The sequence below is a fragment of the Salvelinus sp. IW2-2015 genome, linkage group LG8, assembly GCF_002910315.2.
Source record: "Salvelinus sp. IW2-2015 linkage group LG8, ASM291031v2, whole genome shotgun sequence".
In the NCBI taxonomy this organism is placed as follows: Eukaryota; Metazoa; Chordata; class Actinopteri; order Salmoniformes; family Salmonidae; genus Salvelinus; species Salvelinus sp. IW2-2015.
The window spans coordinates 33,150,287-33,175,772 of NC_036848.1; the positions used below are offsets into that span (position 1 = coordinate 33,150,287).

The window sequence follows — 25,486 nt, forward strand, 5'->3', positions numbered from 1 at the left end:
ATTAATCTCTCCCTACAGGATTGTCTATTATTTGAGAAAGAGCATCTGCGGGTCTACCTCAGGATACGTCCCTTTACCACAGTAGAGAATGAAAGTGGTGAATCTCAGGTATTGTCCCATGACACCTACAGTAGTACACTGAGATAAGGCTCATGATTGATCTGCTGCAAAAGGACCTTGATATACTGTAACGTCACATTATTATTTCCAGTTATTACAACCAATGAAAAGTACCCTTGGATTGGATGAATATGACTTAGAAAATCCTCAATAGGATTGCACCTGTGTCAAGACACTTCCTGCAGTAGCAAGGGGCAGGATGGTCAGTCAGTGGTCCTTTGCTGATCAGAGTGCATTTGTTGACGTGCTCCTTTTCCTTTGTTTAAATCCAGGAATGTGTGTCCATGGAGCCACCAGACACTGTTTTACTCAGGGCTCCTAGGAGCTCTTTATCAACCAGACGACAAACCAGTCACTCAGATGGTGACAAACCAGTCACTCAGACCACCCAAAGATTTCAGTTCTCTCAGGTGAGGCCTTTTCCAGCTGTTTAATTAGTAGCTATTTGTAAAGATTGGCTTTTCAAAAAAAGTGTGTGGAGTGTGGCCATTTTTCCTAAACTGTTTAACCCCCCCCCNCCCCCCTCCAGGTATATGGCCCTGACACTACACAGAGGCAAATGTTTGATGGCACAGTGAAACGTCTGGTCAGAGATGTTCTAGAAGGAGGGAATTCTATTGTCTTCACATATGGAGTCACCAACGCCGGGAAGACATTCACATTCCTTGGTCAGAATTCTTTTAGCATGTTTCAATTTGCCCTTTGACCTCTCGGTTTCATAACAGATGCTCACCACAATAAATAAAAAAGTGACTGCTACGTTATTACGTTATATATTACGTTATTATTACGTTATTACGTTAACACAAAAGTGTTAAACACTTTTGGCTTCATGCCTTTTTAACACTTTGTCTATTTTTGCTTCCAGGCCCTGAGAGTGATGGTGGAATTCTTCCAAGGTCTTTGAACGTGATCTTCAACAGCATCGAGGGCAGGGTCTATGCGCAGAACAACATCAAACCACATCGATGCAGAGACTTCACTAGGCTCACAAAGGACCAGCAGGATGAAGAGTCTACTAATAAGCGAAACCTCATGAGACTGTCAAAGGAGGTGAGGTTTAACAGTAAAACCTCTCGCACAATTCCCCCCTGCTTTGCTTTCTTAATGAAATGTAAATTAGTCTCATCCTACTTTCTTTCCCACTTTCTTTTCTTCAGAGTGATTTTCTGAAAAGCACGATGAGCTCCACTTGCAGGTCAACAATTCTGGAGGGTAAGAAACTTGTTGCAGGCCTAGAGTATGCAAAGTACAGTAGCTATGTATTTTATGAGTTTCTTGATACTATATGTGACACATTTTTCATTGTTACAAGTAAATGTAAGATTTGTTGTTTGACAGGTTCCTCCTTGAGCGACATCAGTGATCAGGGGGAAGGAGACAGTTTCTGTCTGGATGTGGACTCTCACACTAAATACTCTGTGTGGGTTTCCTTTTGTGAAATCTACAACGAGAATATCTACGACCTGCTGGAGCCCATTCCTAATGGCTCACATAGGAGAACCGTCCTTCGGCTGTCCCAAGACATCAAGGGAAACGCCTTTGTGAAAGGTAATGTCACTTTGATTGAATATGTGATGAATTAGCCTAGAAGCTATGGGATTTCAGTTCATACAGAACATTCACATACACATGGTTTCTCTTGTAGATTTAAAGTGGGTTCAAGTAAATAATTCAAAGGAGGCTTACAAAGTCCTGAAGATAGGAAAGAAGAACCAGAGTTTCTCCTGCACAAAGCTCAACAACGTCTCAAGCAGAAGCCATAGCATATTTTCCATTCGTATCTTGCGGATTGAAGATGTTGGTATACCCAGAGTCCACACAATTAGCGAGTAAGTGACCAAGTTATTACATTTTTTTCCCTCCTGCTTTTCTCAAGATTGTCTTGTGTTTTAATTCATAGTTGCGTGTTATGTTTAAGGTTGTCCTTGTGTGATCTGGCTGGATCTGAGAGATGTGCAAAGACTCAGAATAAAGGAGTGCAGCTAAAAGAGGCTGGCAATATCAACACCTCATTGCTCACTCTGGGCAAATGCATCAATGCTCTGAGGCTCAACCAACAAGCAAAGTGAGTATTTGACCTGTATACAGATTTAGTCTTTTACAAACACTGACTGCATGTTTGTTTCTAATAAACCAATATAATGCTCCTTTTATCCTATGTAAATATTGTCCAGGTTCCAACAACATGTCCCCTTCAGAGAGAGCAAGCTCACACACTACCTCCAGGGCTTTTTCTGTGGTAGAGGGAAAGCCTGCATGATCGTCAACATCAACCAGTGTGCCTCCATGTACGACGAGACGCTCAACGTCCTCAAGTTCTCCGCCATCGCTCAAAAGGTCAGTCAGTGGAGCTTTATAAGGAAAAGTAAGCTTGTGGTTGGTAATATAGGTGGCCAAATTGCTCATTTATTTAATTTCTTTATGACTTCTCAGGTGGTGGTCCTCAACATCAAACCAGTCCCTGCCATTGCTCCAAAGAGATCTGCCAGAGATGTGTCCCTCATCATCAACAATGCTGGCTGCAAGAACCTGTGGAGTAGGAGGGAGAGCTCCATGGTGGCTTGGGAAACAACTCTAGAAGATGTGCAGGAAGATGGGGATGAAGAGGAGGAGGAGGAGGAGGATTATGAAGAAGAGGAAAGTTGCGATGAGAGCATGGCAGAGGAGACCATTCTGGAGGCGGGAGAAGAGGACAAGACGGTGCTTGAGGACTTCAATGTAGGTTATGTTCATATTCAGTATGTTGATATGCTGGTTCTTTTTCACTGACTTTACATGACTTTGAAAAATCCTCCTTTTTATAAGGAGGATGGGATCCACCTGAATAATTTGGGTTCCTGGATCCTTTCACAGCGACATAAGGCTGCGTTGAGACAATGACTTATCAATGGCTCAGCTCAATTAATTCCTACCATTGTGTCGCTGAGTTGTCATAATGCTTCGGCAAATCTACATTATCCCAGAAGTGTTGGTAGACACAATGTAAGTAACCTAATTTATGTAGCTTAAGAAACAAGGTTCATGAAATCAATAACTTGCTAGTAACATGACATTCATATTCTGATTATCTCTGAAACTCACTTAGATGATACCTTTTGATAGTGGTAGCAGTACATGGTTATAACATCTACAGGCAATACAGAAATGCCAATGTTGGAGGTGTTGCTGTTTTATATTCAGAACCACGTTCCTGTAAAGCTTAGAGAGGATCTCATGTTAAATACTGTTGAAGTAAAATGGCTACAGGTTCATCTGCCTCACCTGAAGCCCATTCTTGCGGGAAGCTGCTATAGACCATCTAGTGCTAACAGTTAGTATCTGGATTAGAGGTCGACCGATTATGATTTTTCAACGCCGATACYGATTTATTGCAGGACCCCCAAAAAAAGCCGATACCGATTAATCGGATGATTTATAATAATACAATTTATTTAAAAAAATAATATATATATATAATATATTTGTAATAATGACAATTACAACAATACTGAATGAACACTTTTATTTTAACTTAATATAATACATGAATAAAATCAATTTAGTGTCAAATAAATAATGAAACATGTTCAATTTGGTTTAACTAATGCAAAAACAAAGTGTTGGAGAAGAAAGTAAAAGTGCAATATTTGCCATGTAAAAAAATCTCATGTTTAAGTTCCTTGCTCCGAACATATGAAAGATGGTGGTTCTTTTAACATGAGTCTTCAATATTCCCAGGTAAGAAGTTTTAGGTTGTGGTTATTATAGGACTATTTCTCTCTCTACCATTTTTGTATTTCATATACCTTTGACTATTGGATGTTCTTATAGGCACTATAGTATTGCCAGCCTAATCTCGGGAGTTGATAGGCTTGAAGTCATAAACAGCGCAATGTTTGAAGCACAGCGAAGAGCTGCTAGCAAATGCAGGAAAGTGCTGTTTGAATGAATGCTTACGAGCMTGCTGCTGCCTACCACCGCTCAGTCAGACAGCTCTATCAAATATCAAATCATAGACTTAATTATAATATAACACACAGAAATACGAGCCTTAGTTCATTAATATGGTCGAAAACAAGAAGTTTATTCTTTCAGTGAAATACGAAACCGTTCCATCCCTAAGTCTAAATATTGCTGTTACAATGCACAACCTTCAATGTTATGTCATTATGTACAATTCTGGCAAATTTTAATTCTGGTCTTTGTTAGGAAGAAATGGTCTTCACACAGTTCGCAACGAGCCAGGCGGCCCAAACTGCTGCATATACCCTGACTGCTGGCACAGAACGCAAGAGAAGTGACACAATTTCCCTAGTTAAAATAAATACATGTTAGCAGGAAATATTAACTAAATATGCAGGTTTAAAAATATATACTTGTGTATTGATTTTAAGAAAGGCATTGATGTTTATGGTTAGGTACACATTGGTGCAACGACAGTGCTTTTTTCGCGAATGCGCTTGTTAAATCATCACCCGTTTGGTGAAGTAGGCTGTGGTTCGATGMTAAATTAACAGGCACCGCATCAATTCTATGCAACGCAGGACAAGCTACATAAACTAGTAATATCATCAACCATGAGTAGTTAACTAGTGACTATGTTAAGATTGAATGTTTTTTATAAGATAAGTTTAATGCTAGCTAGCAACTTACCTTGGCTCCTTGCTGCACTGGTGTAACAGGTAGTCAGCCTGCCACGCAGTCTCCTCGTGGAGTGHAATGTAATCGGCCATAATCGATGTCCAAAAATGCAGATTACCGATTGTTATGAAAACTTGAAATCGGCCCTAATTAATCAGTCGACCTCTAATCTGGATAACGTATGAAATATGTGATATCAAGTGGTATTTTCTGGGTGACCTAAATATTGATTGGCTTTCAAGCTGCCCAGCTTCAAAATCTAACCAGTGCCTGCAACCTGAACCAGGTTATCAGTCAACCTACCAGGGTAATTAAACAGCACAGGAATTATCACATCTTTACTAATGCTGCAAAAGTTTGCTTTAAAGCAGCATCCAAATCCATCGGATGTACAGTAGTGATCACAATATACTAGCAATATCTAGGAAAACCAAAATTCCAAATGCTGGGCCTAATAGAGTATGAGGTCATACAATACGTTTTGTAGTGAGTCCTATGTTGTTGATGTAAAGAATATTTTTGGAGTCTGTGGTGTGTAAAGAGGAGCAACCAGACGCTGCACTTGACACATTTATGAAATAGCTTATTCCAGTTACTAATACCCATTAAGAAAAGGACTGTTAAAAACTGTTAAATCCCTGTAGATTGAAGAGGAATCAAATGTGTGTGTGGTTGAGAGGGATGAGGCAAAAGTAATGGCAAATGAGTGTGGCTGCACAACTGATTGGCAAAGCAAAGTACTGCAAATTGAGAAATCATGTGATTTTAAACTGAATAAAAAGAAGAAACTATACTATGAAACAAAGATGAATGATAGTAAAAAGCTTTGGAGCACCTTAAATTAAATGTAGGGTAAAAAGGCAAACTCAGCTCCATCATTCATTGAATCAGATGGCTCATTCATCACATAACCCACTGATATTTTTTATTGGCAAGATTAGCAAACTTAGACATGACATGCCAGCAACAAACACTAGCCCTACACATCCAAGTATAACTCAATGTAAGCCTACTAGAAAGTGTGTGCCCTCAGACCTGGAGGGAAGCAAAAGTCATTCTGCTACCTAAGAATAGTAAAGCCCCCTTTACTGGCTCGAATAGTCGACCAATCAGCCTTTTACCAACCCGTAGTACATTTTTTTTTAGAAAATTGTGTTTGACCAGATGCTCCTGAGTGGCGCAGTGGTCTAAGGCACTGCATCTCAACCCTAAACCTCAACTAAATCTTGTAATAAATAATGTGCAAGTTGACGTGACTAAACTGCTTGGAGTTACCTTGGATTGTAAACTGTCATGGTCAGAACATGTTGATACAACAGTAGCGAAGATGGGTAGAAGTCTGTCAATAATAACTCGCCCCTCTGCCTTTTTTAAAAACCCTATCAACTAGACAGGTCCTACGTGCCCTAGTTTTGTCGCACCTGGACTACTGTTCAGTCAGGTGCCACAAAGAGGGGCCTCTGAAAATTAAAATAGGCTCAGAACAGAGCAGCGCGGCTGGCACTTAAATGTACACGGAGAGCTAACATTAATATGCATGTAAATCTCTCACGGCTCAAAGTGGAGGAGAGATTGACTTCATTACTTGTAAGAAGTGTTGACATGTTGAATGCACCGAGCTGTCTGTTTAAACAACTAGCACACAGCTCTGACACCCATGCATACCCCACAAGACATGCCACCAGAGGTCTCTTCACAATCCCCAAGTCAAGAACAGACTATGGGAGGCGCACAGTACTACGTAGAGCCATGGCTACATGGAACTCTATTCCACATTAGGTAACTGATGCAAGCAGTAGAATCAGATAAAATATTAAAATACACTTTTATGGAACAGCAGGGACTGTGACGAGACACACCAAGGTATTGTAGAGATGTGGTAGTTGTTTAGTGGCCTGAGGGAATACAATTAATATGTTGTGAAACGTGTTATGTAATATTTTACTTTGTGATTGTAAATAACTGGCCCTAATGTTGCTTGACCCCAGGAAGAGTAGCTGCTGCCTTGGCAGCAGCTAATGGGGATCCTTAAGTACATATACAAAAGATGGATTTGATTGTGTATTTTAGGGCCAGTTTGCTCTGGTGGAGGAACTGAGGGAGAAACTTCTGAAGGAGGAAGCTGAGAAATTGGCATTGGAGTCTCATATCCGTGAAGAGGTCACCATCGAGTTCATGGAGCTATTCTCCAAAATGGAAAGTGACTACAAGTAAGTAGTCGTCGCATTTCCCTCTCTTTGAAAGATCTGTCAATCTTGGCCATTGTCTGTAGATGCATTGACTGAACAATGTTTTTGTCATGCAGTGAGCGTCTTGCAAAAGAGAGGGAGATCATCGAGGACAGAGCGGACAAGAGGTTGGAGATCCTGAAGAATTTAGTCAGCAAAAGTGTCAGCAAGTGTGCAAGTGTCACTGGTGACGAGGAAATGACAAAGGTAAGTCATATTCACATCACAGGTGTCATGTCTCTGACTTATCATTAAATGTGAAGACTTATTTTATCAAATCCATTCTCTGTAATTATTATTACGTGATTAAACTAATCATGTTAATTTAATTAACCAGGAAGTCAGGGTACCACGGGAAATGTTGGTTTACAGAGTCATAATTTTCCGACTGACACTTCAGATATTTTAATATCTGATCAATTAGTCTTCTATTAATGAATTATTATTATTAACTTCCATCAGTCTCATCCTCGTAAAATTCTTGGTTATCTCCACGAACCCAGCCTTTACTTATGAATCATCCATACCCAAATTGGCTCAATTTATTTACTAACTAATTAAACAATTACAGAATATACAATCCATAATAACATACAGTTATTAGTGGACTAAACAAAAACAGTTTGGTTATAACACGATTGATTCAGAGAGAAGAGGGGGTTTTGGAAGGAAGACTAAGGAACATGGGTCTCTATCGGACCTGGGAAGCTATTTTCACAAATCCATATGCCACTAACGATCGCTCATTCGGAAAAGCAATGCATTGTATTTACGTGAAGCTTGCTTCGATAGTTGAGCTGGTGATGTGAGGCTCTGGTTTGCCCAGTCAGTGTTGCCATTGTCCTTTGTAGAATCTTCCGGGTTGTCGTGTGAGAGGTTCACGTGGTCTGAGAGGTTCATCTCACTCTGGAGATGCTTCTACGTCGGTCAGTGTTCTCGTACTAGATTTGCGCATACTAGCAAGCTCAYGTTTCCTGGTCTGTGGAGTTGAAATTATAGTAAGACCTTTTAAACGTGAGTACTTGGAACTGAGTTGACTTTTCGTCGCGGAGGCTTTTATTCAAGAGTGTAAAAGGGGTTGGCTCTTTTCCAACCAATGTCTATTCACTTGGGCGTGGCTACTGAGTTAGTTTAACTTTACATGGGAAGCCAATTCTCTAATTTTAAAGGTTAACATGACATTACATAATTTCGCAAATAGTTTAATCTTTACTCATTAATTTTATACAAGAATTAGATGCAAGCCTCATAACTGAGGAACCTGTATAAACAGAGTTAGATTAATGTGGCTGTATTGTCTTTCATGAGGTCACAAACATGAAACAAACCGGACCGGGTCATAGCTGGCTTCTCCACTGACCGTTTACACGTTCTCCAAAATAGGAATATTGGTCAGTTCTCAAATTCTGGGATGTAGTAGAATTTGTTCTACTGTGACCCTCTCTCTCCTTTACGCCATGGTCAGGGAGACAAGATTCTCTGCAAGAAATTTACGACGTGATTGTAAAGTCATAACTGCCCCCCCTTAACAGGAGCTTAGGGGGGGGTTGTTCACATCTCTCCTAGCCAATTCACTGAAATGGCTAGCGTCATGACACAGGTTATAATATCAGATCATGCAGATAATACAACTTCACCACTAACATCCTTACCTGTCCTTATTTAATGAGTTGAGTTCTGATATCTTTGTTTTCCGTCGCAGGAGGATAAGGTAGAGCTCTTGGAGGGGATCATTGACGCAATGCGAGACGACCTGGCTAGAATTAGGAGGGATGCGCAGGCTGCACAGACCTGTTTGGTGGACCTGCCTGAGTCTCCTGGCACTGAAGTCAGCCTGAGGAAGCAAGTGGATGACTTATCAGAGGAGCTCCTCAAGACCCAGCAGCAACTCAACCTCAAAACAAATGGTGTGTGTATAGTGTGTCTCAACTGTGATTTGTCCATGTCTGATAAATATTCAGGATTTAGCTTAAAGGGATGCTTTGGGATTTTGGCAATGAGGCCCTTTATCTACATCCCCAGAGTCAGATGAAGTCATAGATACCATTTTTATGCCTATGTGTCCAGTATGAAGGAATTGGAGGTAGTTTCGTAAGCCAATGCTAACTAGCCTTAGTGCAATGACTGGAAGTCTATGGGTATCTGCTAGCATGCTTCCTTCATACTGGACAGAGGTCTGACTGGGGAAGTAGCGTGCCTTCGGAAAGTATTCAGACCCACACAATATCCCATAATGACAAACTGAAATCAGGTTTAGAAATTTTWGCAAATGTATTAAAAAAATAGATACCTTATTTACAATAGTATTCAGACCCTTTGCTATGAGACTTGAAATTGAGATCAGGTGCATCCTGTTTCCATTGATCATCCTTGAGATGTTTCTACAACTTGATTGGAGTCCACCTGTGGTAAATTCAATTGTTTGGACATGAGGCACACACCTGTCTACAGAAGGTCCCACAGTTGTCAGAGCAAAAACCAAGCCATGAGGTCGAAGGAATTGTCCGTAGATCTCCAAGACAGGATTGTGTCGAGGCACAGATCTGGGGAAGGGTACCAAGAACACCGTGGCCTCCATCATTCTTCAATGGAAGTAGTTTGGAACCACCAAGACTCTTCCTAGAGCTGGCTGTCTGGCAAAACTGGGCTATCGGGGGAGAAGGGCCTTGTTCAGGGAGGTGACCAAAAACCCGATGGTCACTCTGACAGAGCTCTGGAGTTCCTCTGTGGAGATGGGAGAACCTTCCAGATGGACAACCTTCTCTGCAGCACTCCACAAATCAGGCCTTTATGGTAGAGTGGCCAGACAGAAGCCACTCCTCAGTAAAAGGCACATGACAGCCCGCTTGGAGTTTGCCAAGACACCTTAAGACTCTAGTCTGATGAAACCAAGATTGAACTCTTTGGCCTGAATGTAAAGTGTCACATCTGGAGGAAACCTGGTACCATCCATATGGTGAAGCATGGTGGTGGCAGCATCATGCTGTGGGTATGTTTTTCAGGGACTGGGAGACAAGTCAGGATCGAGGCAAAGATTAACGGAGGCCAATTTTTTTATTTTATTTTTTATTTTATTTCACCTTTATTTAACCAGGTAGGCTAGTTGAGACAAGTTCTCATTTGCAACTGCGACTGGCAAGATAAAGCATAGCAGTGTGAACAGACAACACAGAGTTACACATGGAGTAAACAATAATAAACAAGTCAATAACATGGTAGAAAAAAAAGAGAATCTATATACAATGTGTGCAAAAGGAATGAGGTAGGCAATAATCGAATAATTACAATTTAGCAGATTAACTGGAGTGATATCATCAGATGATCATGTGCAAGAAGAGATACTGGTGTGCAAAAAGACAAAAAGTAAAATAAAATAAAAGCAGTATGGGGGGTGAGGTAGGTAAATTGGTGGGTAGTTTACAGATGGACTATGTACAGCTGCAGCGATCGGTTAGCTGCTCGGATAGCAGATTTTTAAAGTTGTTGAGGGAGATAAAAGTCTCCAACTTCAGAGATTTTTGCAATTCGTTCCAGTCGCAGGCAGCAGAGAACTGGAAGGAAAGGCGTCCAAATGAGGTTTTGGTTTAGGGATGATCAGTGAGATACACTGCTGGAGCGCGTGTTGCGGTGGGTGTAGCATCGTGACAGTGAACTGAGATAAGGGGCACTTTACTAGCATAGCCTTGTAGATGACCTGGAGCCAGTGGGTCTGACGACGAACATGTAGCGAGGGCCAGCCGACTAGGGCTACAGGTCGAGTGGTGGGTCGTATAAGGTGCTTTAGTAACAAAACGAATGGCACTGTGATACTGCATCAGTTTGCTGAGTAGAGTATTGGAAGCTATTTTGTAGATGACATCGCCGAAGTCGAGGATGGTAGGATAGTCAGTTTTACTAGGGTAAGTTTGGCGGCGTGAGTGAAGGAGGCTTTGTTGCGGAATAGAAAGCCGATTCTTGATTTGATTTTGGATTGGAGATGTTTGATATGAGTCTGGAAGGAGAGTTTGCAGTCTAGCCAGACACCTAGGTACTTATAGATGTCCACATATTCTAGGTCGGAACGTCCAGGTGGTGATGCTAGTCGGGCGTGCGGGTGCAGGCAGCGAACGGTTGAAAAGCATGCATTTGGTTTTACTAGCGTTTAAGAGCAGTTGGAGGCACGGAAGGAGTGTTGTTGGCATTGAAGCTCGTTTGGAGGTTAGATAGCACAGTGTCAAGGAAGGGCGGAAGTATATAGAATGGTGTCGTCTGCGTAGAGGTGGATCAGGGAATCGCCGCAGCAAGAGCAATCATATTGATGTATACAGAGAAAAGAGTCGGCCGAGAATTGAACCTGTGGTACCCCATAGAGACTGCCAGAGGACCGGACAACATGCCCTCCGATTTGACACACTGAACTCTGTCTGCAAAGTAGTTGGTGAACCAGGCAAGGCAGTCATTAGAAAAACCGAGGCTACTGAGTCTGCCGATAAGAATATGGTGATTGACAGAGTCGAAAGCCTTGGCCAGGTCGATGAAGACGGCTGCACAGTAATGTCTTTTATCGATGGCGGTTATGATATCGTTTAGTACCTTGAGCGTGGTTGAGGTGCACGTGACCGGCTCGGAAACCGGATTGCACAGGGAGAAGGTACGGTGGGATTCGAGATGGTCAGTGATCTGTTTGTTGACTTGGCTTTCGAAGACCTTAGATAGGCAGGGCAGGATGGATATAGGTCTGTAACAGTTTGGGTCCAGGGTGTCTCCCCTTTGAAGAGGGGATGACCGCGGCAGCTTTCCAATCCTTGGGGATCTCAGATGATACGAAGGAGAGGTTGAACAGGCTGGTGATAGGGGTGCGACAATGGCGGCGACACGTTTCAGAAATAGGGGGTCCAGATTGTCAAGCCCAGCTGATTTGTATGGGTCCAGGTTTTCCAGCTCTTTCAGACATCTGCTATCTGGATTTGGGTAAAGGAGAAGCTGGGGAGGCTTGGGAGTAACGGGGGGGGGGGCGGGGCTGTTGGCAAGGTTGGAGTCGCCAGGAGGAAGGCATGGCAGCCATTGAGAAATGCTTGTTGAAGTCTTCGATTATCACGGATTTATCGGTGGTGACCGTGTTACTAGCCTCAGTGAGTGGCCAGCTGGGAGGAGTGCTTTTTGTTCTCCATGGACTTTACAGTATCCCAGAACTTTTTGGAGTTTAGAGCTACAGGATGCAAATTTCTGCTTGAAAAAGCTGGCCTTTGCTTTCCTGACTGACTGCGTGTATTGGTTCCTGACTTCCCTGAACAGTTGCATATCGCGGGGGCTCTTCGATGCTTATTGAGTTCGCCACAGGATGTTTTTGTGCTGGTCGAGGGTAGTCAGGTCTGAGTGAACCAAGGGCTATATCTGTTCTTGTTCTGCATTTTTTAACGGAGCATGCTTGTCTAATATGGTGAGGAAGTAACATTTAAAGAATGACCAGGCATCTACTGACGGGATGAGGTCAATATCCTTCAGGGTACCCGGGCCAGGTCGATTAGAAAGGCCTGCTCGCAGAAGTGTTTTAGGGAGCGTTTGACAGTGATGAGGGTGGTGTTTGACGCGGACCCGTGGCGGATACAGGCAATGAGGCAGTGATCGCTGAGATCTTGATTGAAGACAGCAGAGGTGTATTTGGAGGAGGTTGTCAGGATAATGTCTATTAGGGTGCCCATGTTTACGGATTTAGGGTTGTACCTGGTGGGTTCCTTGATGATTTGTGTGAGATTGAGGCATAAGCTGGATTGTAGGACTGCGGGGTGTTAAGCTACTCACAGTTTAGGTCACCTAACAGAACAAAATCTGAAGCTAGATGGGGAGCGATCAATCAAGATGGTGTCCAGGGCACAGCTGGGAGCTGAGGGGGTCGGTAGCAGGCGGAAACAGTGAGAGACTTATTCTGGAGAGATTAATTTTTAAAATTAGAAGTTCGAACTGTTTGGGCATAGTAACTGAAAGTATGACAGAACTTTGCAGGCTATCTCTGCAGTAGATTGCAACTCCTCTTTGGCAGTTCTATCTTGACGGAAAGTGTTATAGTTGGGTATGGAAATCTCAGAATTTTTGGTGGCTTCCTAAGCAGGATTCGGACACGGCAAGGACATCAGGTTGGCAGAGTGTGCTAAAGCGGTGAGTAAGGCAAACTTAGGGAGGAGGTTCTGATGTTGACATGCATGAGGCAAGGCTTTTTCGATCACAGAAGTCAACAAATGAGGTGACTGGGACATGCAGGCTGGGTTTACCTCACATCACCCGAGGAACAGAGGAGTAGTAGGATGAGGGTGCGGCTAAAGGCTATAAAACTGGTCGCCTAGAGCGTTGGGGACAAAGAATAAAAGGAGCAGATTTATGGGCGTGGTAGAATAGATTCTGGGCATAATGTGCAGACAGGGGTATGGTGGGGCGCGGGTACAGCGGAGGCAAGCCCAGGCACTGGGTGATGATAGAGAGGTTGTATCTCTGGACATGCTGGTCTCAATGGGTGAGGTCACCGCATGTGTGGGGGGTGGGACAAAGGAGGTATCAGAGGTACGGAGAGTGGAACTACAGGGTCCATTGCAAACCAAAACAATGATAATGATAACTAGCCTGAACAACAGTATGCAAGGCATATTGATATTTGAGAGAGACATACAATAAGGCATAAAGTGATTGCAGGTCTTGATTGGGAGAGCTAGCTAAAACAAAGGTAAGATAACAGCAGCAATAACGGGTGCTAGTCTAACACAGCAACAACAGGTAAATGGCGACGACTAGGCAGAGAGGGTCGGATTAATACACACAGATCCTGAGTTAAAGCACAGAGCCGACAGATAAAACACAAATAAACAGAATGGAGTACCGTGAATTAATGGACAGTCAAGCATGCATCAGCTATGTAGCCAAGTGATCATAGTGTCCAGGGGCAGCCGTAGATGGCAGGGAGGCCTCCACTAAGCTAGCACGCGGCGTTTAAAGTTAGTAGCCCGGGGGTGGTCTGCTCAGACGGAGGGGGTCTGCTCAGACGTGGTCGTGTCGACAGAGAATCCAAGCCGGATGGCGAAAGAGAGGTTGTGAATTGTAGAATTGTGTTTGCTAACTGGTGCTAGCTTCGTGGCAGTGGCGCTAGCTGCGCTAGCTGCACTAGCTGTGAGGATCAGAAGTAGTGGCTCAGGATTACGGCAGGAATCCGGCGTTGTTGTCGAGAGACAGTCTGTGCTGGTAAATTGGTGAGTAATATCCAGGCTAATAACAGGGCTGGTGTCTGTGCAGAAGGTAAAAGCTACTAGCAGCGGCAAAAAAATGGCTAAATTAGCTTGTAGCTGATTTAGACCAGTTGTGATGGATTGGCAGGGTCTGTGTCAGCAAAAAAAAAATATATATAAAAAAAAAATAACTAAAAAAAAGGTCCAGTCCAATTGGCAAAAGAGGTATTGTAGCCCAAGAATTCGCTGGTAGACCTCTTCGGTAGCCGGCAGATGGGCCTAGCTCGAGGCTAGCTCAAGGCTAACTGGTGCTTGCTTCGGGACAGAGGTGTTAGCCAGTAGTAGCCACTCGGTTGCAGCTAGCTAGCTGTGATGATACGGTGTAATTGTCCAGAGCTTGCGTCAGGAATCCGGTGATGTGGTAGGAAAAAGCAGTCCTATATGCTCTGGGTTGATATCGGGCTTGCAGACTGGAGGTATGGCCGGTATTGAAGCTGGCTGTGTCCGAGTTGAGGGTGAAGACCGCAGCAGTGGCTAACTGACTACTAGCTAGTAGCTAGTTATCTGGCTAGCTTCTGATTGGGGTTACGGTTCTAAAGTATAAAAAAATAGCAGGTCCGTACCACATTGGGTGAGGCGGAATGTAGGAATGTATATTCAGTTCCTAGATGGAAAGTGAAATTAAAATATATACGAAATGTATACGAGAAATACGAAGACTATTTACACGGGACAAGACAAGACAAAGACACGTCCGACTGCTACGCCATCTTGGATTCTACAAAATACAGAGATCCTTGATGAAAACCTGCTCCAGAGCGCTCAGGACCTCAGACTGGCGTGAACGTTCACCTTCCAACAGGACAACGACCCTAAGCGCACAGCCAAGACAACGTGGGAGTGGCTTTGGGACAAGTCTCTGAATGTCCTTGAGTGGCCCAGCCAGATTCTGGACTAACCCGATCAAACAGCTCTAGAGAGACCTGAAAAGAGCTGTGCAGCGACGCTCCCCATCCAACTGGACAGTTGAGAGAATCTGCAGAGAGGAAGGAGAGAGACTCCCCAAATACAGATGTGCCACGCTTGTAGCGTCATACCAAAGAAGACTCGAGGCTGTAATCGCTGCCAAAGGTGCTTCAACAAAGTACTGAGTAAATGGTCTGAATATTTATGTAAATATGATTTAGATAAGGGGGGAAAAACATGTTAATACATTTTAGAATAAGGTTGTAATGTCACAAAATGTGGATGCACTGTAGATAAAGGGCCTTATTKCCAAAATTCCCAAGTATCCCTTTAAGTGTGTTTTCTCTCTGTTTACAGGAATGGACGAAATGAGCATGGAATTGAAACAATTGTGCGGGCAGCTAGAGGATGCGAAGGAGGTAAGCCTGGCTGATATGGAGATGTGTTTTGTTCCATGTGAATACTGAATGAAAGGTTGGGTTGGAGTTAATGCTTCTCCATATTTTGGTTTTATGCAGAATTTGGAATCTCAGACACGGACGTTTGAGGCCTTAATGGAAATCTGCCATGAGAAAGATGAGGTGATAACCAAGCTGCAGGAAGCAATAGACCAKAATAGTGAGGCTGCAACTAGGGATGTAAGTAAATTACTTACTTGAACTAATGATTTCATACTTGCATTAATGGTGCATATGGGGGTGCTTTGTAATATGTCAATCACAGAACCTCTATATGCAATCCCTTTCACTGTTTTTGTACAACAGACGGCCTTGGTTGACTCCATCAAGGAGGAGATTCTGAGCTTGAAACAGAATTGTAAGTGTATGAGCCGGGACGGTCCCAGTGCTGAGGAGGGCAGGAACCGCCATGCTGATGTCCTGGAAAACCTTGATGATCAGCCTGCCCTGAAGAAAGGTAGTCATAAAAGATGAAAGGAGTAACATCTTGTATCGGGGCTAATGGTCCTTATTTACTTTTAGAGTTCTGTATGTGTCTGACCAGCCCCTCTCTCTCCAGGGAGTCTTGAGGATGAGCGTGTTATTCTAACAGGCGAGTTGGAGAAACTCCAGGCGGAATGTCATCAAAAAGACATGACCATTTCACAGTTAAAAGAAGAACATGAGGCGATGGTTCAGAAGTTGGAGACGGTCAAAGGAGAGATAAAAAGAAAGAACGTAGACTCCGATGAGCTCAACCACGAGAAGGTTTCGTTCGAACAGACCTTACAGAAGATCACCGATGATTTGGAGGAGCAGACGGATGACTGTGAAGCTGTGATGGCTTCGCTGGAGAAAGAGAGGAAAGAGACAGCCAGGCTCTCTAAAGACAACAAAGCACTGGTCAACGGCATCTTCCAGCTCCAGCAGACATCACAGAAAGCGGAGTCTTCAGTGAAAACTCTCCAAACAGAACTTATTGCACAGACTGAGAGGTCCGCCAATCTTTTAGAGGAGCTAGAAGCAGCCAGAGCACTCTTGAAGGAGCTCGAAGACAAATCCAACGAAAAATCCAAAACCATTGAATCCTYGACTTTGGAAACTGAACGACTCCGGAAGGAAGCGGAGGAACTGAAGGTCTCTTCTGTGCAGAGGAACAACTCCAAGTTCCATGACACCATAGATGCCATGAAAAGGGAGTGTGAGAGTGTGGTGGAACAGTTGCTCCAGAAGAACCAGTGGATAGCTGACCTGGAGCAGGAGCTCAACCAGGTCAGAGAACAGCTCTCTGGACAGGAAGAACTCTGCAGCCAGCTGAGACATGAGCTAGAGACACTGCGGTCAGAGGCACAATTCAACCTGCAGGACTACGAATTTGAGAAGGGGGCTTACAATGAAATTACGAAGAGTTACTCTGACCTCGAACAAATGGCAGGCCACCTGAAGGAGCGAATCGTGGACCTGGAGGTTCAGGTGCAGGCCTCTGGAGGCAGCTCTGAGAGGGTTGTGGAGTTGGAGAAGCAGCTGGCTGAGAGGGAGGCCCAGTGCGGAGCTCTGCAAGCGAGACTAGGGGAGGCTCAGCGGAAACTGGCCCAGGTGGAGGAAAGTCATATAAATAAGTCCAAGGAGAAGGTGATTGAAGACATGCGTCTTGCACTGACAGAGCAGGAGAGGACACAAACAGAACAAGAGCAGATTCTGGAGGCTAAGATGAAAGAGATTGAGGCTTTAAGTCGAGGTGAGTGGTCACACGATTAAAAAAAATTAAAAAATACCCACTGATTTAAGCATGTCTTCATTCAGAATGTTTGGGGGGAATTTGCACCCATGTCTAAATTTTGCATTTCAGAGCTGATGAGTTTGAAGAACAGCTGCCTTCCAAAAAATGTGAACAGTGCCAAGTTTTCTCATGTGATCAACTGTCCTGGCGAGAACGTGAAGCAGGAACGTCTGCGGACTGAAGAGCGCTTGAAGGTAAGAGCTGTCGTTTGATGCTCACACTCATTCTCAAAGTCTCTCTGAAACTCTGGCAATTTACGTTTCTGTTTGAAGCAGGACCCTGTATGCACACATGTGGTGAGGGAAGTAATCATTCCTTTTGATGTCCTCCTAGCTGGTTAATGAGCAGCATGAGGTGGAGAGCCAGAAGTGCCTTGAAGAGAGGGCAATTCTGATGGAGGGAGCCGAAGCGCCAGAGCAGGAGGAGAGTCAGTGCCCTGCTCCAGAGTTGATGAGGGAGTGTCAAAAGGAGCTCTGCCGTAGCACGCTGCAGACTGAAGAGGTAATGGGATCATCCTGACTGATTTAATAAACACATTAGAACTGCTGGGCTTTATGGCATCTCTGGGTGAGAGGAAGTACTCAATGGAGTTTCAGAGTGTGTAGGAAGCGGGAAGTTGATGAATGACGTTCAGAATAGGGGTTTCTGTGACCTAATCCCTAATTTCTGCATAATTTAGTGGGACATTGCTAACTTTTTACCTTTCTAATCTCTGAGGATCACATAAATCTAATAGCATTAACGTTGATCCATATATCATTGAAGTTACCAGCCTGTGTCTTGTCACTTCTTTCCCTCTAAATTATATGTATGTTGTTGCAGGGAAAGCAGGTGCAATTGACAGTATTTCTCACCATAAGTATTGTCTGCCTTTTTAAGCTAATGTCTGTTTTCCAGGTGAAATTGTCTAAACAACCTTCAAAGAAAGAAGAGGAGCGTGTCTCTGTAGTTGAGGTCCTCAAATTAGAGATGCAGGAGAGAAACGCAGAGAAAGAGCACAAGCTCAGGGAGCTCCAAGACCACTCCAATTTCCAAACACAAGATGTCAGTATACATCAGAGAATCATTTATACTGAACAAAAATATAAAAGCAACATGCAACAATTTTTTTTTTTTTTTTTTTTACTGAGTTACAGTTCATATAAGGAAATCATTCAATTGAAATAAATTCATTAGGCCCTAATCTATAGATTTCACATGACTGGGCAGGTGCGYAGCCATGGGTGGGCCTGGGAGGGCCACCCACTAGGGAGCCAGGCCCAGCCAATCAGAATTAGTTTTTCCCCACAAAAGGGCTTTATTACAGACCGAAATACTCCTCCGTTTCATCAGCTGTCCGGGTGGCTGGTCTCAGACGATCCTGCAGGTGAAGAAGCTGGATGTGGATGTCTTGGGCTGGCGTGGTTACACGTGGTCTGCGGTTGAGGCCGGTTGGACTTACTTATTCTCTAAAACGACATTGGAGGTGAAGCGGCTTATGGTAGAGAAATGAACATTAAATTCTCTGGCAACAGGTCTGGTGGACATTCCTGCAGTCAGCATGCTAATTGCACGCTCCCTCAACTTGAATTATCTTGGCAAAGGAGAAATGATTACTAACAGGGATGTTAGCAAATTTTTGCATAACATTTGAAAGAAATAAGTGTCTGGAAAATTTCAGAGGTATTTTATTTCTGCTCATGAAACATGGGACCAACACTTTACATGTTGCGTTTTATATTTTTGTTCAGTATAGCTGCTTCTCATGTTTGACTATTTTCTTGTCATTTTTTGCAATTTCAGCCACAAAATCAGGGATGGACTTATCCCAGTAAGGGTGTAAAGAAACATTCATATTTGATGAATCGGATAATAMATAGTGGTGTGTGATGTTGGTCTGTCTGGGCAGGTACTGGACTCCCCGCAGGTGTCCACAGACGGCAGGCGAGAGCTTTGCTTCCCCAAGCTGGAGAGCCAGTTCACCCCTCTGCACCCCAACAAGCTGAACGTCCGGAGGCAGGGAGAGAACAAGTCTGTGAACATCAAAATCACCCGCTCAGCCAGGAAGAGGAATAGCAACGAGATGGAGAAGGTACATTTCAAAGTGTGTGTGATAGGATAACGGATATGTCTAGAAAAGAAGGTCCAGAAGACATTTGACTGAAAACCATAAAAAAAATTAAATGAGTTATTGAGCTTGTTTTGGTTGATTTCATGCGGCAACCTTCCATTTGGGCCTTATTCTATTGTACTGATCAACATTTGCATAGAAGAAAATCTTATTTTTTAAAGTGTGACCCATTCCTTCATTCTCTCACACAAACACTTAGTTTGGGGCTCGAGCAAAGGTAGTCTTGACTGGGAGAGACGTAATGCAGGCGGGGGAGATGATGTGAATTAATAACGTTTTTGGTGACAATCACCTTTGAAATGAGCAATATTTAGCATTATGGTTTGCATATCACAGACAAGGTACTAGGGTAGTGAAATGTTACCTACAGCTGTAAGCTAGCAAGGAAAGTTAGCCTACAACGCTGGAAGCTACCGGTATTTTCTTGCAATGTGAAGTGTTCTAGCCTGTAATGGACATTGTTTGGCGAACAGTAATTAACGTTTTCAACATTTCTACATGCCGTGTTGCCTTATTCAAGTATGTTAACTCCTCTGCTGCATGAGCGGTGATGCAGCCAAGACTCACAGTGAGTGCAGTGGTTCCTCGGGACCGGCTAGAGCTGGCAATGAGTAAGTAGAGCTGGCAATGAGTAAGTGGAGCAGGCACGGTGCTCTTGCATTATAAGGGGACATCGGCTGTGCTGATAGAGAGACTTGGTCCTCTCTCAATCAGTAGACAACGTGAAACACTTTTGACAGAACTGCCGGTAGGAACAAATTCTAATACCGAACCGTTTTTCAGGTTCTATTAAGAAAAAGTACAGACGTTTTGGTATACCGTGCAACACTAATAGGTGCAGTGAAATGTGGTGTTTTACTGGGTCAGCCACAGTAATATGGCATCCCTGGAGCAAATTCGGGTTAAGTGTCTTGCTCACGGGCACATCAACAGATTATTCACCTTGGGTATTTGAACCAGCGACTCTTTGGTTACTGGTCCAACGCTCTAACCACTAGGCTAACATGGCATATCAAATTTATTTGTCACATGCGGCGAATACAACAGGTGTGGACTTTGAATGGATATGTAGTTATATTTCACGGTAATCTCATTACACTTCCTCCAAAATGTAGACATGGAGAGCCAGTTCTGTCACACTGGGTTGCCTTGCATTTGATTTTGTTTGTGCTTGTGCATGCATGTGTGAGAGATTTGAGTAAGAGGTGGAGGGGATGAGAACATCTTAACAAACAGACTGGGTATTATCCAGCCCTTCCAGAGACCAAGCCGCAGATAGACAACTATAAACACAACCGTGTCTGTCCTCTCTCACTTGCACTGACAAACTACCTCAAAGCAACCCTTCTATTTGTTCAGTAGGATTAAGGTCAGTGAACAATAATAACAACCCTACAGAAGCTGAATTGTATAGATAGTGGCTTTGCGTTAACATTCAGTCCAGAGGACCTTTCCAAACATTCTTATTGTATTATCCTSCTAAATCMACCCCCCCCCCCCCCCMCMTATGGCTTTCACTAACAGACCTATGCCAAAGGAACAAGAGCAACGTCAACAGATGAGGCTCATAAACAGTTGTGGGAACTACAAGCACAATCCCTTCAGTCCCTTCACATTTCAGTCTCAGGCCAGATTGGACAGTATTAAGTTCCTGGTTGCTTTTCCTCCTTTTATTAGATACGTTGGAAAAATTTATAACAGATTTAACCAGATCCCTTTTGAAATTAGATCCCAATTATGCTATACATATAGCAGAAGGATGGCACCATTTTGACTTAGTGCTGAAGAATTGACCCCTTATTGTAGTGGCAGCCCTGCTTCTAGCTCCTAAGCAACTTTGCAGTATTTTGTTTTTGTGTGTTATTTCTTACATTATTAGCCCAGAAACTTTTTTTGTGTTATTACATACAGCCGGAAATAACTTTTTGGATATCAGAGCAGCGGTAACCCACCAGCATTAAGAAATACAACTTTCCCAAATTGGATGCTTTGTTCGTASCCCCAAGGGCAATTGCACTTATTCCAGAGGCTGCTCCAAAACACCACCGGCGGAGAAGAGGTATTCGGAGTGGACTTCTGGTCCAACTCAGGAGGCGTACACACCATCCACCGCTTCTGAGTATATATTACTCGCTAATGTTCAGTCTCTGGATAATAAAGTAGACTAGCTCAGGGCGAGGATCTCCTTCCAAAGAGACTTACTCTGTTTCACAGAATCTTGGCTCTTTCGGGATATACTGTCCCCATCCATTCAGCCATCTAGGTTCTCAGTACATCGAGCCGACAGGAATATAGAACTTTCCGGGAAGAAGAAAGGCTGTGGCGTATGTTTCATGATTAACTACTCCTGGTGTGTTTGTGATAACATACAGAAACGCAGGTCCTTTGGTTCACCCAACCTAGAATACCTCACAATCAAATGCCGACCATATTACCTCCCAAGAGAAGTCTCTTCGGTTATAGTCACAGTCGTGTATATTCCCCCTCAAGTCGATACCACGTCGGTCCTCAAATAACTACACTGGACTTTATGCAAACTGGAAACCACATAGCTTAAGGCCGCATTTTTTGTAGATGGGGATTTTAACAAAGCAAATTGAGAAACGCTTCCGAAGTTCTACCATCACATTGACTGTAGTACTTACTCTGGTAAAGCATTGGACCACTGCTACTCAACTTTTCAAAATACCTACAAGGCACTCCCCCGCCCTCCCTTCGGTAAATCTGATCACGCCTCCATTTTGCTCCTCCCTTCCTATAGCACGGGTACTTCCTGTTTGAGTTTCTGCCTAAGGTTTATTCAACGCTGGTCTGACCAATCGGAATCAATGTTTCAAGATTGTTTTGATCACATGGACTGGGATATGTTCCGGGTAGCCTCTGAGAATAACATCCACAGATACGGTGACTGAGTTCATCAGGTAGTGTATAGGAGATGTACCCACTGACTATAAAAACCTACCCAAACCAGAAGTCGTGGATAGGTGGCAGCGTTTGCAAAACTGAAAGTGCGAAGCACCGCATTTAACCAAGGCAAGGTGACTGGGAATATGGCCAAATTCAAACAGTGTAATTATTCCCTCCGTGGCAATCAAACAGGCAAAACATCAGAACAAAGTGGAGTCTCAATTCAACGGCTCAGACACGAGACGTATGTGGCAGGGTCTATAGACAACCACCAAAAACAAAGGGAAAACCAGCCATGTCGCGGACACTGACGTCTTGCTCCCGGACAAGCTAAACACCTTCTTCGCCCACTTTGAGGATAACGTGGGCCGCGCTGGCGGCACAGTTACCAAGGACTGTGGGCTCCTCCACCGTGACCGACGTAAGACATTTAAGAGTGTTAACCCTTACAAGGTTGCCGGCCCATACGGCATCCTTAGCCRCGTCCTCGGAGCATGCGCAGAGGTTCCCACCTGCATCAAGATGTCCATCATTGTTCCTGTACCCAAGTAAGCAAAGGTAACTGAACTAAATGACTATCGCTCCATAGCACTCACTTCTGTCATCATCAAGTGCTTTGAGAGGCTAGTTAAGGATCATATCACGCCTCTTACCTGACACCCTAGCCACTTCAATTTGCTTACCGCCCCAGTAGATCCACACTATGCAATCGCCATCGCATTGCACACTGCCCTATCCCATCTGGACAAGAGGAATACCTATGTAAGAATGCTGTTCATTAATTATAGCTCAGCATTCAACACCATAGTACCCTCCAAGCTCATAATTAAGCTTGGGGCCCTGGGTCTGAACCCCGCCCTGTGCAACTGGGTCCTGGACTTCCTGACGAGCCGCCCCTAGGTGGTGATGGTAGGAAACAACACCTCCACTTCGCTGATCCTCAACACAGGGGCCCCAAAGGGGTGTGTGCTCAGCCCCCTCCTGTACTCCCTGTTCACCCATGACTGGCCACGCACGCCTCTAACTCAATCATCAAGTTTGCAGACGACACAACAGTAGTAGGCCTGATTACCAACAATGACGACACAGCCTACAGGGAGGAGGTGAGGGCCCTGGGAGAGTGGTGCCAGGAAAATAACCTCCCACTCAATGTCAACAAAACAATGGAGCTGCTCGTGGACTTCAGGAAACCGCAGAGGGAACACGCCCCTATCCACACAGACGGAACTGCGGTGGAGAAGGTGGAAAGCTTCAAGTTCCTCGGCGTACACATCACTGACGATCTGAAATGGTGAAGAAGGCGCAACTGCACCTCTTCAACCTCAGCAGGCTGAAGAAATTTTACTTTGTCCCCTAAAACCCTCAAACGTTTACAGGTGCATAATTGAGAGCATCCTGTCGGCCTGTATCACCGACTGGTACAGAAACTTCGTCCGCAACAAGCAGGGCTCCAGGTGGTGGTGTGGTCTGCCCAACGCATCACCGGGTGCGAACTACCTGCCCTCCAGGACACCTACATCACTCGTTGTCACAGGAAGGCCAAAAAGATCATCAAGGACCTCAACCTCCCGAGCCACAGCCTGTTCACCCCGCTATCATCTAGAAGGSGAGGTCAGTACAGGTGCATCAAAGCTGGGACCGAGAGACAAAAAAACAGGTATCTCAAGGCCATCAAACTGTTAAATAGCCATCAGTAGCCGGCTACCACTCGGTTAGTCAAACCTGCACCTTATAGGCTGCTGCCCTATATACATAGACTTGGAATCTCTGGTCACTTTAATAATTAAACACTAGTCACTTTTTAATGTTTACWTTCTGCTTTTCTCTTCTCAAATGTATATACTGTGTTCTATTCTACTGTATTTTAGTATGCCACTCTGACATTGCTCAATCTAATATTTCTTGATTCCATTCTTTTTAATTTTAGATTTGTGTATTATTGTGAATCGTTTTTAGATACTATTGCATTGTTGGCGCTGGGAACACAAGCATTTCGCTACACCCACAATAACATCTGCTAAATATGTGTATGTGACAAGTAAAATTTGATTTGATACAACACTGTGTGTCACTAATCCTAAAATGTTCTCTCTGTCCCTTAGGACCCTGTGGAAAGTGAGAACATAAAGAATATCAAGTTGAGGGTGAACAACAGAGTGAACATGCAGGTGAGAAGAGAATCTATACTTTTAATCCTATTTGACTGTGACTAGTAAAGCTTATCCTGTATATATTTTATGTCAACAGTCGCCGACAGTGCTCGGTGTAAAAACAGACCAGAACAAGCAACAGACACCAGCAAGTCTGAAAGCCAAAAAGGATGGAACCCTCCAGAAGATTGGAGACTTCATCCAGAGTTCCCCAACTCTGCTCGGGGTTGAAGGTTAGCAAGACTTGGCTGTTGTCCTTTACTGATGTCAATGTTCTGCACACACATCAGACATTGTCTAATATATATATATATATATATACACTACATGTCTGTCTCTATCCATAGCTAAGACAATTACGGGGATTGTAAATGGAAGATCTACCAAGCGAGAGAAAGCCACATCAGTGAAACCGAAGAGGACCAAGAGGAAACTGTACAAGACAGAGATCTCCTCTCCTCTGGACATCCCATCTCATCCGGTGAGTGGCAACTGGGTGGAACTTGGCATCAGAAGCCCAGGCTTCTTGTGTTCTGTTTGAAAGCCTGGGAAAATTCTGCTCAGGAAGCCAATAAAAAGGGGTAGAGTTTGCTGCCCTACAATGGCAAAAGCAGTAACTGTGCCAACAGTAAAGCCATTTCTCAGTTTCAATGTTTTTTTTGTTAGCCAGCTATTATGTTGTAGGTCGATAAGTGATGTATCTTATTATGAAGTAATATTTTATGCATATCATAATGCGTCAGCGCTTTATCACTTGTCTACCTACAACATACAGTTGAAGTCAGAAGTTTACATACACCTTACCCAAATACATTTAAACTCAGTCTTTCACAATTCCCGACATTTAATCCCTGTAAAAATTCCCTGTTTTAGATCAGTTAGGATCACCACTTTTATTTTAAGAATGTGAAATATCAGAATAATAGAGTAATTTATTTCAGCTTTTATTTCTTTCATCACAATCCCAGTGGGTCA

At 43.7% G+C, this 25,486-nt stretch overlaps 1 protein-coding gene across 4 annotated transcripts in view; it reads left to right on the forward strand.

Moving 5' to 3' along the window:
• LOC111967755 (kinesin-like protein KIF20B) overlaps positions 1–25,486 on the forward strand; it is a 28,640-nt gene that overhangs the window by 605 nt on the left and 2,549 nt on the right. For 2 of the 4 annotated variants that reach the window (XM_023993084.3, XM_023993085.3), the window contains exons 3-26: positions 19–108; positions 393–530; positions 650–788; positions 989–1,173; positions 1,281–1,335; positions 1,462–1,671; positions 1,769–1,952; positions 2,042–2,188; positions 2,298–2,460; positions 2,557–2,841; positions 6,814–6,953; positions 7,049–7,178; positions 8,674–8,878; positions 15,485–15,546; positions 15,646–15,765; positions 15,892–16,042; positions 16,145–17,302; positions 17,414–17,538; positions 17,678–17,845; positions 18,242–18,388; positions 19,233–19,415; positions 24,464–24,529; positions 24,609–24,744; positions 24,859–24,992. In XM_023993084.3, the coding sequence (XP_023848852.1) occupies positions 19–108; positions 393–530; positions 650–788; positions 989–1,173; positions 1,281–1,335; positions 1,462–1,671; positions 1,769–1,952; positions 2,042–2,188; positions 2,298–2,460; positions 2,557–2,841; positions 6,814–6,953; positions 7,049–7,178; positions 8,674–8,878; positions 15,485–15,546; positions 15,646–15,765; positions 15,892–16,042; positions 16,145–17,302; positions 17,414–17,538; positions 17,678–17,845; positions 18,242–18,388; positions 19,233–19,415; positions 24,464–24,529; positions 24,609–24,744; positions 24,859–24,992 (4,521 nt within the window). The remainder of the gene's footprint in view (positions 1–18; positions 109–392; positions 531–649; positions 789–988; positions 1,174–1,280; positions 1,336–1,461; positions 1,672–1,768; positions 1,953–2,041; positions 2,189–2,297; positions 2,461–2,556; positions 2,842–6,813; positions 6,954–7,048; positions 7,179–8,673; positions 8,879–15,484; positions 15,547–15,645; positions 15,766–15,891; positions 16,043–16,144; positions 17,303–17,413; positions 17,539–17,677; positions 17,846–18,241; positions 18,389–19,232; positions 19,416–24,463; positions 24,530–24,608; positions 24,745–24,858; positions 24,993–25,486) is intronic. The other 2 variants (XM_023993087.3, XM_023993088.3) reach the window with 2 other exon arrangements.